This window comes from Pantherophis guttatus, chromosome 1, assembly GCF_059756535.1.
Source record: "Pantherophis guttatus breed Tessera chromosome 1, ASM5975653v1, whole genome shotgun sequence".
In the NCBI taxonomy this organism is placed as follows: Eukaryota; Metazoa; Chordata; class Lepidosauria; order Squamata; family Colubridae; genus Pantherophis; species Pantherophis guttatus.
Window position 1 is genome coordinate 180,661,893 of NC_142063.1, and position 17,560 is coordinate 180,679,452.

The 17,560-nt window shown below is 41.2% G+C and overlaps 1 protein-coding gene and 1 long non-coding RNA gene across 2 annotated transcripts in view; one reads left to right on the top strand and one right to left on the bottom strand.

Annotated features, from left to right (window-relative positions):
- The window catches only part of RAMP1 (receptor activity modifying protein 1), a 107,364-nt gene extending 92,390 nt beyond the window's left edge, over positions 1 to 14,974 (bottom strand). Inside the window, exon 1 of the mRNA XM_034426202.3 lies at positions 14,467 to 14,974. Coding sequence (XP_034282093.1) covers positions 14,467 to 14,518 — 52 coding nt within the window. The 5' untranslated portion in view covers positions 14,519 to 14,974. The remainder of the gene's footprint in view (positions 1 to 14,466) is intronic.
- On the top strand, positions 1,197 to 8,596 carry LOC148116647 (uncharacterized). The gene is made up of 2 exons (XR_015732050.1): positions 1,197 to 1,302; positions 4,725 to 8,596. It is a non-coding gene; the product is annotated as an uncharacterized LOC148116647 (long non-coding RNA).
- Positions 14,975 to 17,560: the final 2,586 nt, after the last annotated feature.

Here is a 17,560-nt window from a genome sequence, read left to right on the forward strand (position 1 = left end):
TTTCGAAATGTGAGTTCCATTGCGTGTAGCGCTAACTTTAAACCTTGTTTCCGGCTTGTGCCTTTCTCCTGCCTGTGTTTGCTGTGCTGAACCTAATTAAAGGATTGCAACTGCTTTATTCCGTTCTGGTGTTGGCTTGTTTCCAGTGCAGTTGGGTGGACTGGCCGAGACCAGGGGGGACTGACCGAAGCACCCCTGAGGGAGGACTATCTGAAGAAGCATATAACCCAATTGGTGATGGAGACTTCGGAAAATCTTAACATCCGAAGGGAGCCAGGACAACAACCAAAGAGCACTGAAAGGGCAGCAGTCGTGGATGATGCCAGGAGAGGCACCCCCCTCCTGGAGCCCGCCTATCGAGCAGATGGTGCAAGCAGCAGCGGGAGAAGACCCAGCAAACCCTCCCCCCCAGGCAGCATGCACACTGGTGCCCATTCCCAACCAATCCCGGGCTCCTCAACTGAAAAGAGAAACTCCCCCCCTTGGGGTGAAGTTTGATGGGAATCCGCAACAATTAGGATTCTTTGTGGCACATGTGCTCACCTACATGCAAGAGTATGGGCGTGATTTCCAAACCCAAGGCTCCAGAGTGCAAGTTGTGACCCTAGCCCTAGAGGGTGCCGCAGCCAAATAGATGGTGACCCTACATAACGCCAACGCACCAGAACTGCAGAATTTTGACCGTTTCATGATGGCCCTGCGACGTCGGTTTGAGGACCCACTGGCAGATCGCAAAGCACGCGACTGCATTAAGGTGGTGAGGCAGGGGCGACGGCCAGTACAGAGTATACTGAAGAATTCCGGGACCTCGCGTGTCGTGTGCACTGGCCGGAAGATATTTTGGTGAGCTGTTTCAAGGACGGACTGAGTGATGACCTATACAATGCCTGCGTGGCCTGAGGGGCACCGAATGACCTACATGAATGGTATGTCACCGCCAAAGGAGCTGAGATCGATATGGCCAGAAACCAGTATCGAGTGGGGCGAGCATGGAAGAAATCCTCACCCCAATGGAAGCAGGAGCCCCACAAACCACAAACCGCATTCTCCCCGAGATCTTCAGCCTGTTTCAAGTGTGGAAAAGAAGGGCACCGAGCTGCAGAGTGTCGTTCGCAAACACCCACCCGGAACCACCCACCGGGGGAGGGTCCTGAAAAACCGGGTCGGCGTGGGAAGGAGACTGCTCTGAGGAGCAGGGAGACCGTAGAAGTCCCATCCCCTCCCCTCTTTGGGGAAGAAACCCTGGCATCTGAACAGGAGGAATCACACTCGTTCGGAAGCGATCCAGATGATGAGCCACTGGTAAGCAAACCAATTAAACCGCTTACCCTCCCCTTAAGACTATTTATCCCAAACCAGGACAGGGAGATAAGTATCCCCACCCTAGTGGATTCAGGGTGCACCCGTTGTTTGATCAGCCCAACCTTAGTAGGGAAGTTAGGGATTAACGTAAAAAAGCTGAAAACCCCCATTGCTTTCTGCCAACTAGATGGGTCAATAGCAGGAGGGGAGCCAGCTTCTCTGGCCACCGTGCCTCTACATATAGGCATCGGAAGCCACGAGGAAAGGCTTACATTTATAGTGGCACCTGGCATGGAATGGCAGTTGGTTCTGGGCCTTGCGTGGCTAAAAAGATGGAACCCACAAATCAATTGGAAACAAGGCATCATAAAATTTCAGAGGAAGGTGACTTTTGCTGAGTATCCACATAAAGGACTTGAGGGGGCAGAGAATTGAGAAACAGCCATGCCTGGTCACGCCACACCAACTGAGGGCATACCCATAGAATACAAGGATTTAGCTGAGGTTTTTAGCGAAAAAGCTTCAGATGAGCTCCCCCCCCACCGCGCCACTGACTGTGCAATAGAAATCTTACCCGGCGCGAAACTCCCTAAACCCAAGATGTACAGCATGTCACCAAGGGAGTTGGAAGAGCTGAGAACATTCATTGAGAAAAACCTAGCAAGGGGTTTCATTGAGCCAGCCTGACCAAAAATTGCAGCTCCAGTGTTTAGAGAGAAAAAAGATGGCTCAAAACGCCTATGTGTTGACTTTTGAAACCTGAATACTATCAGTGTGCAGAACATGTATCCTCTCCCCCTTATGAAAGATATGTTAGCACACCTCACTAAAGGGAAAAATTTTTCAAAGCTGGACTTAAGGGAGGCTTACTACCGTGTCAGAATTAAGGAAGGGGATGAGTGGAAAACGGCATTTAACACCCCCCTCGGCTGCTACCAATTCAAGGTGCTCCCCTTTGGGTTGCAAGGAGCTCCTCCAGTGTTTATGCAGTTAATAAATGAAGTACTGCATCAGCATTTATATAAGGGGGTTCTGGTCTATTTGGACGACATTTTAATCTATACCGAGACCAAAGCAGAACATATAAAACTAGTCAGGGCAGTTTTAAACAAACTCCGCGCTGCCAAACTTTATGCCAAACTTTCCAAATGTGAATTCCATCAAGAGAAGATTGACTATTTGGGATACCACATTTCACACTGGGGGGTTGAGATAGACCCTCTAAAAGTGCAGGCTGTACTTGATTGAAACCCTCCACGCACGTGTAAACAGTTACAGAGCTTCCAGGGTTTTGCCAACTTTTACCGCCAGTTTATCCCTGCGTTCGCTCAGATTGCCCTCCCCATCACCAAGCTCTTAAAAACGAAGGGGGAGGACAACCCTAAACCAAAGCAACCATTGAACTGGACTATGGAGTGCCAGGCAGCATTTGAAAAACTTAAACTGCTGTTCTCGGCAGAACCAATTCTACAACACCCGGACACGGAGAAACCATTTGTCATACAAGCAGATGCCAGCGATGTGGCAATAGGAGCGGTCCTGCTTCAGAAGAATGAGCAAGACCAACTACAACCCTGCGCTTACACATCCAAAAAGCTGAATGAGACTGAGCAAAGGTGGGCTATTTGGGAGAAAGGCGTATGCAGTTCGTTGGGCATTGTTAACCTGGCGGCACTTCCTAGAAGGCAGTAAGACCCCTTTTGAAGTCTGGACTGATCATAAAAATCTAGAAGCCCTAAAGACCCCAAGGAAACTCTCCCCAAAACAAGTGCGATGGGCTCAGTACTTTAAACGGTTTGATTTTACTGTAAAATACCTCCCGGGGGGGGGAAAACTTTCTGGCGATGCGCTATCCAGAAAACCGCAATACATTAGTGCAAAGTCAGACGTAATCAAACCTATAGTACAAACTATCAACTAGCTGCTAAAGTAGTCACCAGATCCCAGGAAAAACAAGAAACAGTGACGGACAATGACATCACCCAAAATTTTAAACAAGCATTGGCCACTGATGAATGGTTTTTGAACAACAAATCCAGCTGAAAGAAGACTTGGCTTGGGGGGGGGGAGTTGTATGTCCCTGCAAGCCAAAGACTATGCTTAATGGTACGGTGCCATGACTCCAAATTAGCTGGACATTTTGGGTTTGTGAAAACTTTACACCTGATTAAAAGACAATTTTGGTGGCCATCACTAAAAAAGGACATAGAAAGCTATGTAGCTAGCTGCCCCATTTGTGCAGCAGCAAAAAGACGCCGGGGAAATCCCCAGGTCTATTGCAGAAAGTAGCTGAACCTTCAGCACCTTGGAGAGAGATCGCTATGGATTTCACCGTGGAATTGCCAAACAGTGAGGGAAATACTGTTATTTGGGTTGTGACAGACCTATTTTCAAAACAGGCACATTTTATACCCTGCCAAAAGATCCCAACTGCTTAAAGTTTAGCTAAATTATTCCTAATACACATTTATCGACTTCATGGTGCTCCACAAAGGATCATCTCCGACAGAGGGGCTCAATTCACCTCCAACTTTTGGATGGCGTTTTTGGGCTTACTTGGTACTGGCCAGGGGTTGAGCACATCTTTTCATCCTTGTACTAATGGTAATTCTGAAATTTTGAACTCGGTACTAGAACAATATTTAAGATGTTTCATTAATTTTCAACAGGATAACTGGACCGAACTTTTGCCTTTTGCTGAAATTGCGTTTAATAATGCTGTACATTCAAGCACTGGTTTTACCCCTTTTAGAGTAGCAACAGGCCAGGATTTCAGCCCCATGCCTGAACTACCCACAGAACAACCCACCATCCCCTCACTTAAAGAGTGGATGGATAATTTGCAAAACACGTGGGCAGTGGTTAGATTAGCCTTACAGGAAGCTAGAGAAGCTTTTAAGATTCAAGCTGACAAGAAAAGGATGGAACCCAAACCTTTTCATATTGGAGACTGAGTATATTTATCTACAAAATTCTTGAAATCATTACAACCAACAAAGAAACTAGGGCCAAAGTTCATTGGACCTTTCCCTATCACTAGAATCATCAATCCAGTAGCAGTTGAATTACTTCTTCCAAAGACACTCAGGCAGATCCACCCAGTATTCCATATCAGTTTACTCAAACAAGAAGTAATCTCATCCCTCAGACTACCTGCATCTACACCACCTGTTCCCATCATGATTGAAGGTGAACAACACTTTGAAATCAAGGAAATCCTTGATTCTAGGATCCACAGAGGGAAAGTCCAATACTTAGTTGCTTGGAAACATTTACCATCAGCACACAATGAATGGGTCGCTAAACACCCCATTAGGGCTCCAATCTTACTGAGAAAATTTCACTCCCAATACCCTAACAAACCTTGTTGATCTACTATCATGAAATCTTGTGTATATTTGGGTTTGTTTGTTTTTTTACAGGTGGACCCTTTTGTTTTCTAAGGAGGGTAGCATGTCAGATCCCTAAAAGTGATACTGCCATTCAAGTGGAGGAAGGGGGGACTTGGATTCGATTTACTAGCATGGCCTGTGTCATCAGATATTTTACAACCTATATCCTGGTGCCAAGGAAGCCTGAGATTCCCTTTACCTGCAGGGATTTTTATGATAGCCATGTGGGTTGTCTCACTTTAAAGGGTAGTGGTGGGAATGCATGTTTGTTCGGGTTCTCAAAGGAAATAGTAAAGAAAATATCTTCACACTTGTGTATTGGCTGAAATCTACATTCTGACTTAAAGGGAGGGGTCTCTACCACTTTAATCCTACTGCTTTGCCTAAGGGCATTCAGATTGTGCTTTAGCTGGATGGTTTTCACTTCTGCTTAATAAAAGAATCTTTTTGAACAACTACGTTTCAAGAGTTCGTACTTTCTTAAGTTGGAAGGAGAGGTGATCCTTACACTTAGGAGCTCTTAAAAGTATGTAAATACAAACTCAGATGAACAACAACACATGATACACCCCATCATCATTTATTTTAGAGAAAGAAAGCCAAAATGGAGAAGACATATGTCAAGGTTCCTAACTAATGAGCCCAAGCAAATCAGAACTCCGAGATTCAGATCTCTCTCAAAGAACTTCTTAATTGGGCACATCATATCAGCATGATTAAATGTAAAACCAAGTCTGAATATTTTCCGTGGTTTCATTATAGTTATAATAGTAAATAGTCCCCTCTCCAAGTGTCACAGGTCACATTGTCCAATTAGGTTCATTGGTGGGCTCTCTAGGCACTACTCTCCATTCTCATCTGACACTTGTTGATATGACCTTGGTTCTCACAAGATAGAGGGGTGTTGTGGAAGTGCATTCCAACCTCCTTCCCCCCTCCCATACTGTGTGGCAACTGAGAACCAACAAAATGGCTTTTGCCAGGTTCGGTTTGAAGTTGACAATCAGATCTCCCCTAGTGAGTTAGAAGTACCTGGAAAACATCAAGTACAGACAGATTAAGTCCCTATTAGCTGTTAGAGTCTGTAGCTAGCCAGCGAGCACACAAGTAAATAATTCAGCAGGATTCATTTATAGAAGAAGCTTCTTTATATACAATAATATATAACATGACACATGTATATAATACCCATGCAGCTCTTGCAACATGGTAGTAAGTACAAGGACAAGAAGTAGAAGTAGAAGTAAAAGCAAGGACAAGAACTAGAAGCAAGCTTATATACACAGAACAGTTAAACTAAGCCATGCCCAGGCTCCAAGCTGTCTTGACATGGCTCTCAGTCACCAAACAGTTCCCATTGGCTGACTTGTTGTTATGGCTATTCCGGTTTATGAATTCTTATATATTGACATTTGCCACCCCTCCCATCACCAGGTTATTCCTTTTTTTTTTTTTAATCATGGAACTTCTTGATTAACTTATTTGCTTTTATGTCCTTACTCTTTACTCATGTAGCTTCTGACAGAGGGTAAGCCTTCCACTGCACTGGGTATTGTAGCTTTGTACTTCGTAATGATTTTCCCTTTCCACTATGATAGGACCTGGGGCTACCTGAGCTACTAGACTCAACTCCGATCCTATTACCGGCTTCAATAAGCAACTGTGAAAAACCAGATGCACTTTCCCTAGCAAACATGGGAGTTTCAGCACTACTTTGACCGGGTGGATGATTTTTACGATGGGGAAAGTCGTATAAATTTAGGTCCCAGTTTTTTGCAAGGTAACTTCAGTTTCAGGTATTTGGGGGAGAGGTAGACTTTCTCTTCTATATAAAACAGTCTCTGGGGGGCTCATTTTTTGTCTGCTTGCTCTTTTTGTGTTTCTGCGGCCTTAGTTTATGCTCATTTCACATTTCCCAACACACACTGCAGTGAATCTACCCATTCTGTCAGACTCACTGATGAAGTGGGTTCCTGTGGGTATTCAGGCATGGGAACAAATTCTACCCCTGTAGCTACCTTAAATAGAGTGAGCCCTGTGCTGCTGTGCACAGCATTGCTGTACGTCTCCTCAGCAAATGGCAGTAGGTTGTGCCAGTTAATTTGCTGGTAATTGACATAGCACCTCAAGTACTGCTCTACCATTGCATTTGCATGTTCCTCTGCCCTATTTGTACTTGGATGCAAAACTGAATTAAACCCTGGGAAGACTCATTAGCTTAATAAATTCCCTCCAGAACTTGGCCGTAAATTGAACTCCTTGATCTGATATGATTCTCTTCGGGATTCCATGCAATCGGTAAATATGTTTCATTGTGTGGCAACTGAGAACCAACAAAATGGCTTCTGCCAGGTTCAGTTTGAAGTTGACACCATGTATGAAAAGCTAAGTATACCCTTAATACTTCCATAGGTATGAAGAAGCTAAGTAGCAGCTAGGTTCTGCTAATAAGGTGCCCTTGATCAATTGATCCTCAGCAAATGTGACTACTTTTAGAAAAACCAACGTTTTAGGAATTTAATTGTCTCCAGCACTGAGGTGTGTGTTAACACAATGTCAAAGAGGAAAGATATCAGCGATAATCTTAGAGAAGCAATTGTTGCTGCCCATCAATCTGGGAAGGCTTATAAGGCCATTTCCAAACAATTTGAAGTCCATCATTCTACAGTGAGGAAGATTATTCACAAGTAGAAAACATTCAAGACAGTTGCCAGTCGTCCCAGGAGTGGACGTCCTAGCAAATTCACCCTAACGTCAGACTGTGCAATGCTCAGAGAAATTGCAAAAAATCCAGGAGTTACATTTCAGACTCTACAGGCCTCAGTTAAATGTTAAAGGTCATGACAGTGCAATTAGAAAAAAACTAAACAATATTGCCTTATGCTTATCAAAGGTGGAAATAAGACATTTTATAAAAGAGACTCTGGGAAGCTAGAATAAAAGACTAAAACCACAGAGCAGACTTAAAGAACTTGGAAAATACGTTGGACTATCAGAGTATTGAGTAAATGCTGGAACTGGCTCATTTAAATAATTGAGTTTGTTTGAAAGAAATGGATTTTGAGTGAAATAAATACCTGCTGGAAAAAAGGCAGCATGGAAATTTGAGAGAAGAGCCCCATTTACTAATGATTTGAAACGTGGACTCTTTCTGAATTAGATTGTGGCTTTATTGTTTATTTCACCTTTATTGCTATTATGGCTGGAGTTGAACGAACAGCTGTGGAAATAAGAGGACTTTTTTTAAAAAAAAATTATTAAACAGTTTTAAAAAGTTTTTAACAATTTTCCTCTTTGCAACATCGTTATACATCCGCTATGTTTCTGTTTTTGTACATATGGGTCCATTGTCCTTTATACATACTAAATTTACTGATTTATAAACATACATTTTATGTCGTATATATTTATAAGATTTATTACTATTTTCTGACTCCTAAATCTTCTTTGATATTTTCTTAACTTTTACATCTATCCTCTAACCATTTGTACCATACATTCCATACCAAATAGTATTCCGTTTCTTCTTTATCTTTTATTTCTTTTGTCAGTCTATCCATTCCAGCACTTTTCTTATCACACTTTCCTCTGATGGTATAATATTATTTTTCCAGTTTTGTGCATACACAATTCTGGCTGTGGTTATTACATGTAATATTAAGTATTGTGTTTTTTTATCATAATTTCCTGTAAGTATGCCTAATAGGAATAATTCCGGTTTCAGTTCTATTTGCTGTTTAATTATCTCCTCGAGCCACTTTCTTATTCTAATCCAATATTTTTTTGCTATGGCATACTTCCACCACATATGGTAATACGTTCCCTGAGTTTGTCTGCATTTCCAGCAATCTGGTGCTGTGTTCAGGGACATTTTGGTCAATCTTGCTGGTGGAAGGTGCCATCTGTAAAACATTTTATACAGGTTTTCCTTATAAGCTGTTGACATGGTCAATTTGTAATTTTTTCCCCCAGGATTTCTCCCATTTCTCTAATTCTATTCTTGAATTCTTGAATTTCTCTAATTCAAAATTTTTGGCCAGGTTATCATAGTTTCTTTGACTACCTCCTCCTCCATTCTATATTGCAATAAGTAATTGTATATTTTCATGATCAATTTTTCTTCTGTGCCTTGTAAAATCTTATCCAATTCTTGTGGCTCTTTGTAGAATCCGCATAGTTCTGAGTCTTTCTTGTATCTGATTTGAATCTGCATAAATGGCCACCAATCAGTGTCTATACCCTGATATTTTAGTTCTTGTTTTGTTTTTAGTTTCCCCTGATCATTTAACAGGTCTTTATATTGTATTATTTTGTCTATATCTAATGCATTTGGGTAGATTAACGCTTCCATTGTTGATAACCAATTTGATGTTTTGTTGTAGTGATTCTTTTTGGTTTTTTGCCATATTTGTAATAATGTCTCTGAAAATAACTGTGTGATTTGTTTTTCCCATCCCATATGAATGCATGCGAGCCAATTAGTAAATTGTGTTCTTCTAATGTCAAAATCCTTTTGTTTTTGTCTATCTAATCCTTAATCCATGTAAGCGGTGTTGCCTGGTAATACATCTCCCAATCTGGGAACCTGAAGTCTCCTTTCTCTCTGCTTCTCCTGTAATAATTTTATTTATTTATTTTTCAAAAGTTTTTTTATTTATAAATACAGACTAAACAAATACTTTTTGTAATAATTTTAATTTAATCCGTGGTTTTTTCCCCAGCCAAATGTATTTTGTTGTTTATTTATTTAAGTCTTCAAAAAAAAAATTCCCTATATTTATTGGTACTACTTGAAATAGAAACAGTATTCTTGATAGTATATTCATTTTAATGGAAGCTATCCTTCCGATAAGTGACAGTTGTAATTTTTTCCAGTTTTCCAGATCCTTTTTTATTTGTTATATTATTTTGCTATAGTTGTCTTCTTTAAATGATAAACATTTTGCTGATAACCAAATTCCCAGATATTTTACCTTCTTGGTCACTTGCATGCCCATTCTTTCTTCCAATTCTCTTTCCTATTTTTTAATAAGATTTTTTGTTATTATCTTTGTTTTGTTCTTATTAATTTTAAGTCCTACTACTTTGCCGAATTCTTCTATTTTTTGAACTAATTTGGGTCCTGTTTCTAGTGGTTCTTCTAGAATGAATACCAAATCGTCCTCATTGGTAATTCATTCAGTCTCAATCACCTGATGCCTATTATCTTCTATATCTTTATATTTTCCAACTTTCTTTAAATTTCTTAATGAAACCGTTTGAATTTGTTCTATAGTTCCTCTAATCCCTATATGGCACTCTTGTTCTCCTTGTAGTTTACAGGTTTTTTTCCATTTTTAAAGTTCGTAAAGTTTATAAAGTTGTAGGGTTTTTATAATCACCAGTTTAGTATAGTCACGTATCCAATCCATCGCAAAACATATCATATATCACAGTCAATGTCCATTTAAGTATAAATCCGGAGTTTCTTTTTCTTTTTTCCCATCTGTCTGTCTTCTCCTCCCTGCACTGTCACTGGTTATTAGATAAATTCAGCTGCTCCGATCTCTTAGTCACCACTGTCTTTGGGGCGGAAATCCTGCCTGATTCTTTAGAGTCTCAATTCTACAGCTACACTGTTAGACAATAAATTTTTACTGCACTTTAGAGATATCTTCTCTCATCAATTACGTTGTGTTGCCTTTCTATATTCTCTTCCTGCTCTGCAGCTGTCACAATTCTGAATCGGCCAAGATGGCTGATTTCTTTTCTGCCAGTCTCAAAGGGGTTCTCCTGTCCATTTGGAAGATCGCTCTTCTCTCCGACATCCTCCAAGTTTCCCCTCTGTCCTGTTGATCCCACTGGGATTAACTGTGCCCTTTTTAGGGCCTCCCAACAGAAAAATTTAGGCAATGGGAACAGAGCCCCATTCCCTTGCTCCACTCCACAGTGACGTCACCGCCAGAAGTCCTGAGAGGACTTTTTAATGAGATGACTTCGTTGTTCCAAAATATTATGGATTCAATTCAGGGGTGAAATCCAGCAGGTTCTGGAGAACCAGTAGTAGAAATTTTGAGTAGTTCAGAGAACTGGCAAATACCACCTCTGGCCAGTCCCAGAGTAGGGTGGGAGTGGAGATTTTGCAATATCCTTCCCCCAGGAGTGGGGAGGGAATGGAGATTTTGCAGTATCCTTCCCCTGCCATGCCCATCAAGCCACACCCACCAAGCCACGCCCACAGAACCAGTAGTAAAAAAATTTGAATTTCACCACTGATTCAATTGATGATATAGGTGAGAAAATGGAAAACATTCTGCAAAGAACAATGAACAAAGATCAAACTGCCCATGAACTGGTGAAAGCAACAGAAAGTCTAGATGAAATGGATTACTCAAGCCAGCAAACTGAACAGGAACAGGGAAAAATATGGATCAGAAAAACTAGCAAATGAAGCAACAGCTTGACAAAGAGGAAGATAAATGGCAAGCAAAAGGAGCGAAGAGAACAGATGGATTGGTCACATCAACAAATAAATCAAGGACTAAAGCAAAAAATAAGTCTGACAAACCAGCTGATGAAGGGAGAAAGACCGAAGAAAATAAAACAGACAAATAGACAACTGGAGAGACAGGAAGATACCTTTTTGATAAGGAGATTAGGACACGGGCAGACATCTGGGAGAATTGGCAGTGTAAGGTTGTACTGGGAGAAAGTTTTAGATCAAACAAGAAAGATATAGATGAAGCTAGAGATGAAGATGAGGAGTGTGGGTGGCGAATTAAAAAATGGATAAGAGTTGAAGTACTAAAGAGGAGAAGAGATGATGGATACGAAGAATTGTCCTTTAAATATTAAAGTAGCCTGATTGTAAGCTGAAAGAGGCAGAAATAAAATTAGATAGGGAAAATATTAGAATATAAATTTTTATAGAATGAATAAAAATAATAGAAAGATTAGAAATTTACACTTTAGGCATTTTTTAATGTATGTTTAAATCAGGGGTGAAATGCTCCCGGTTTGGACCGGATCGCCCGATCCGGTAGCGATGGAGGCGGGTGGTTCGGAGAACCGGTAGCAAAAATCCCTGCCCCCCCATGCCCAGCTGAGCCGCACAATCATCAGAGGCTTTTTTTTTACTTTTAAAAGCATTTTTTCTACAACCTCTTCAGCCGAAAAAATGCTTTTAAAAGTAAAAAAAAAAAAAAGCCTCCGATGATCGCGCGGCTCAGCTGGGATCGTCAAAGACTTTTAAAAGAAAAAAACCTTTTTTTCTTTTAAATGCCTCTGACGATCCAAGTGGAGTTGTTTGATCGGCAGAGATTTTTTTTCTTTTAAATGCCTCTGACGATCCAAGCTGAGTTGCTTGATTGGCAGAAGCATTTAAAAGAAAAAAAGTCTCTGCCGATCAGGCAACTCAGCTGGGATCGTCAGAACCTTTTGAAAACATTTTTTTACAACCTCTTCGCTAAAGAGGTTGTAGAAAAAATGGTTTTAAAAGTAAAAAAAAAAAAAATGGCCATGCCCACCCAGTCACATTACCCCCACCACCAAGCCACGCCCACATAACTGGTAGTAACAAATTTTATATTTCACCACTGGTTTAAATATTATAAGGATTACTTAAATTTGATAAATGTGATAGAGATTACTAACATTGTTAGTGTGAATTGGATTAATATGAATGATACACAGAAACAACTTTGCCTATACATAATAGAGAAGTGTTTAGATTGAACAAGAAACATATAGATGAAAGTAGAGGTAAAGATGAGGAATTAGGCATTTTTTGTTTATGTATGTTTAAACAATATAATGAGGATTACTTAAATTTGATGAATGTGATAGAGTTTATTAATATTGTTACTGCGAATTGGATTAATATGAATGATACCCAGAACCAACTCTGTCCACACACAATATGGATGTATATTTAAAAAATAATAATTATATATATATAAAAAGAAAAAACTAAACAAGTATGGTTTGTTTGGAAGGGTTGCCAGGAAAAAGCCTTTTCTCTGTAAAAAGAACATGGCAGTATGGGTCAGGTTTGCAAAGTTGCAGCTGAACAAATCAAGACTTCTGGAATACTGTCCTTTGGACAGATGAGACCAAACTGGAGATGTTTAGCCATAATGCACAGTGCTACGTTTGGCAAAAACCAAACACAACATATCAGCAGAAACATCTCACATCAACCATCAAGCACAATGATGGAGGGGGTGATGATTTGGGCTTGTTTTGCAGCCACAGGACCTGGGCATCTTGTGGTCGTTGAGTCAACCATGAACTCCTCTGTATATCAAAGTATTCTAGAGACAAATGTGAGGCCATCTGTCTGACAGCTAAAGCTTAGACAACATTGGATCATGCATTGCAACAGGACAATGATACTAGCAAATCTGAAACAGAATGGTTGAAAAAAGAATCAAGGAGTTGCAAAGTCAAAATCCAGACATCATCCAGATTGAATGATGTGCTGTGACGGGACCTCAAGAGAAGTGTGTATAAACGCCCACAAACCTCAATGAATTGAATGTTGTAAACAAAAGTGGGCCAAAAGTCTCCACAATGATGTGAGAGTCTGATGAAGTCATACAGAAAATGATTACTTCATGTTAATGCTGCTAAACTGATTCTATAAGCTATTTAATGATAAAGTATACTTAGTTTTTCACATATGATGTTATCTTTTTTACATGAGTTTTTATTTCTTGAGTTGGGTAATTTTGATTTTCTTAATTAGAAGATTATGATTTTATGAATGCTTGCTTACTTTTCCTGCCAACGTAGGATCCATTTTAGGCTCCAAAATCCATTCTGGGATCTAATGCTAAACTCCAGAAAGGCTCTGGAGCCTGGGGAGAGCAAAAAAAAAACAGGCCCCACCGGAAGTTGCCAAACGGGCTGTTTCCAGCCTCTGGAGGGCTGGAGTGGGTGTGGCCTGCATCCGGCCTGTGGGTGGTCAGTTTGACACCCCTGCTCTAGTGTCTCAACATCTTTTTTATAGTGTGGTGACCAAACCTGGATGCAGTATTCTAGTTGTGGTCTTACTAAGGATTTATAGTGGTATTAATACCTCACGTGATTTTGTCATTTCTTTCTTTGAAATTCAATCTTATAGCTGGATCATATCTATTTCCATCCTATCCTGATTTAGAATATGACAGATTTTAAGTCTATCAACTTGAAGGCTAAGACAGTGAATGCCCTGCATGGTGTTTACCAAATGGTTAGCAAAGATGACAAGACTTGAAATGCAATACATCTGTAGAATGAAGGTAGAATTGAGTTCTTATTGACCTCAAAGCATCTCATACACTGATTGGCAAAACATAAGTTGATAAAACAGAAGCAGAATACAAACTCAAAAGTAATTTGTGCAAATTGTATTTGTAAATGCAGAAAGCACTGTACAATTCCACTGCAGCTGAAAATTGATATTGTTAGAAAATTAGGTTTGTCTGTTGATTCAAAGCAAAAGTTATTTTGTGGGAATTTGGTAAATTGTTTTGTATTGCCATTAATCATCATCACCAGTTACCATCATAAGTATCATTATCAAAAGGCAGATTGACAATAATACATGGACACATAGAGAGAGCATATGTATACCTGGGTGTCAACACACACAAAATATGTACACAGAAACACAGACGTACTAAATTTCCCATTCAGATTTTAGCCTAAATCATCTCAACGTGTGGATGACCTCGGTCGTGTTTGGCCTGCCCACCTCTCTGTTCTCGCCTCTAAATAGCCATATTCTAAAGTGGCACGAAGCAACACTCACCAAGGCCAAGCAACAAGCAACGTTTCAGTAGGGGGACCATTCCCAAAGCCATGGCTCCAGTAGAGGAATGAAGACTGTCGACGCCAAGGGACTTTATTTTAAGCAACAGGAATCTTTGACGAACAAATCATTCCAAAGAAAGACGGCGCTGCAGACGTCAAGGGGAGGACCAAATGCAATCAATTCAACCTCATGAAAAGTCTCCACTAAGATACGAACTGTAGCAAACGAGCCCACGAGCCGTCCCTTCGCTCTTCTTCGAGGAAGGATCGCTAACTGTCACGAAGGGCACGTGGAAAGGGAGGGAGCTCTGATTGGATCGTTTCGGGGAGGGCAGAGGAAGAGCGAAGGAATAATGTTTGTTTTCCTTCTTCCTCCAGTGCCGTGCTGTTGCTACGAGGGGGAGCTTGTACCAGACTCCGTCGCAAGCGTAAGCAACATGCGTAACAGGAATATTTAAAATAAACTGAGTTGTGCTGGAGGAACCGTAGTTTTTTTGTCCTGTGGGTTCTACTTCTGAGACTGCCTGAAGATGGATTAACCAAGGCTCACGACTTCCGTGTTTTATTATTCATTCAAAAGATCAAAGTTGAAAGAGGGGAGTGCGGAGAGTCGCCAAGAGTCGAAAGCAAAAGACAATAAACTCTAATGTTATCCAGCCGCCAGTGTTGTATGACCGGGGATAGTATGACGGGCCGTTTCTCGGCGAGGAACGGGAAAGCCACCTTGACAGTTTTGTGTCTTTATCTCTGATACAGTACTCCGCCCCCCCCCCCGCGCGATGGAGAAAAGAGCAGTTTCTTATTTTTCTGAAGGCAAATAAGGTTTTTAAACTATTCTTGGTTTAATAAAACCCTTTAATAAAACACGCAACATTGTGCAGTTAAAAAAATATATTCTACCCATTCAGACAAAATTGTATACCTTTGAAAATACGCTATCCAAGATTTCTAAGTGTCCTGATTAATGCTAGAAGCATATCTACTTGAGCATCTCTAAATAAATGGCTTTCCAGCCTCTGGGATGTAATCGATCAGGTCCTAGTGATTTGAACTAGTCTAGAATGGATAGGTGTTCTCTTACTATTTTCTCGCCTATTTTAATTTGAATTTCTAGTCTGTTTTACAGCTATGCTTTTGTTAGGTTGGGCTTTTTTTCTTTTCTTTTTTTGTATGAAGACAGATGCAAGGAAAGAATTAAGCAGCTCTGCCTTCTCTCTGCTGCCCATCACTTCCTTGCCATCTTCTCCATTACCTGACCTGGGTTCACCTGAAATTTGTTATTCCCATTGAAATGCTCAGAACAGGGGTGAAAGGTAAAATTTGTTACTACCGGTTCTGTGGGCGTGGCTTGGTGGGGGGGGGTTAATGTGACTGGGTGGTCGTGGCCAACTTTTTTTTTTTAACTTTTCAAAGCATTTTTTCTGCAAATGCAAAAAAATGCTTTGAAAAGCCTCTGCCGATCAGGAACACAGCTGGGATCATCAGAGCCTTTTCAAAGCATTTTTTTTACCACCTCTTCTGCTGAAGAGGTTGCAGAAAACAATGCTTTAAAAGTCTCTCTGATGATCCCAGCTGGGTTGCCTGATGGTCAGAGCCTTTTCAAAGCATTTTTTAAACCACCTCTTCCCCGGAAGAGTTTGCAGAAAAAAATGCTTTGAAAAGCCTCTGAGATGCCAGCTGAGCCGCGCGATCATCAGAGGCTTTTTTTTTACTTTTAAAAGCATTTTTCCTTTTTTTTTATTTAAAAAGTTTTAACAATCATTAAAACAATTTTCCCCCCTCCCATCCCCCCATCCCCCCTCTGACACCCACCCCCCCGGACTTCCCAGAGCAAAAACAGGGTATAGCATAACAAACATAAGCTAAAATAAGCTAACTTTCTGTGGTCTCCAAACTCCCCCTTGCTCTTTAACTCCCCTTTCAACTAACTAAACATATTCAAAAAGGAAATATAGATTTCATTCATAAGCTATTTGAAACTTTTTAGTCCAATATTTGTTTTGAATATAGTCTGTTGGAAGAAACATCCTTCTAGGTTCTACTCCAAGTGGGGAAAACAGACACTGGAAACATGGAGACTGCTTGGAAAGATGGTTTAATGGTGGACAGGATCACATGGCTTGAGTTCCTGAACAGAAAAGGGGGCAGATACAGAAAATCCTCGGGTTTTTATGCTCTCCCTGGCTCTGCATTTCTTGGGGCCCCAAAAGAGTATCCTGATTGGTTGTCAGACTCCCAGGGAGTGGGGGCATTGCTGGCTGATGGTCACATGTGCTTCCCAGGTCACATGTGGTGAGTTTCTGCTGCTATTGTGTAGAGCAGTGGTCCCCAACCTTTTTATCGCCGCGGCCCGCTGAGCGCGCGCAGGGGTGGCGGCACGGCCCAGGAGCTTTTGCGCACGGCCCAGTGCGCAAAAGCGGCCGGGGGACATGAACGCTGCAGCGCAAAGGCTCCTGGGCCGTGCGCTGCAGCGTTCATGTCCCCCGGCCGCTGTGCGGCCCCGTGCCAGGTACTCCACGGCCCGGCACCGGTCCGCGGACCGGGGGTTGGGGACCACTGGTGTAGAGGGCTAATCCTATCTTTGGCAATTCCTACTATGGCTCTGCCTGAAGGAGGTAGATCTTTGTTATGTAGAGTAGACTGGCCCAGGCCTTAATGGCCCATTGACAAAGGGTGGGGGGCAGGAAGGTGGGAGCTGCTTTGTCTGTAAAATATGCTTCTCATATTTCTCATCCAGGGAAATATAATATTCTGCCTTTTTCATATTTCCTAAAATATTTCACTCTTCCAGGAAAGGGGTGGGTGCTAACTTCCTACAGTCAATCCATCTTCTCCATTCCAATATATATCTTTCATTTGAATGGTCCTTCAAATACGCTGAAATTTTAGCCATCTCTGCTAAATTCACTACTTTTAGTGTCCATTCTTCAATAGTAGGCAAGTCTTCCTTCTTCCAGTACTGTGCCACCAAGAGTCTGGCTGCTGTTATTAAATTTAAAATCAACTTAGTCTCTATAACAGTACAATCTGTAATTATGCCTAACAGAAAGAACTGTGGAGTAAATTTTATCTTCTTTTTGAGAATATTTTGA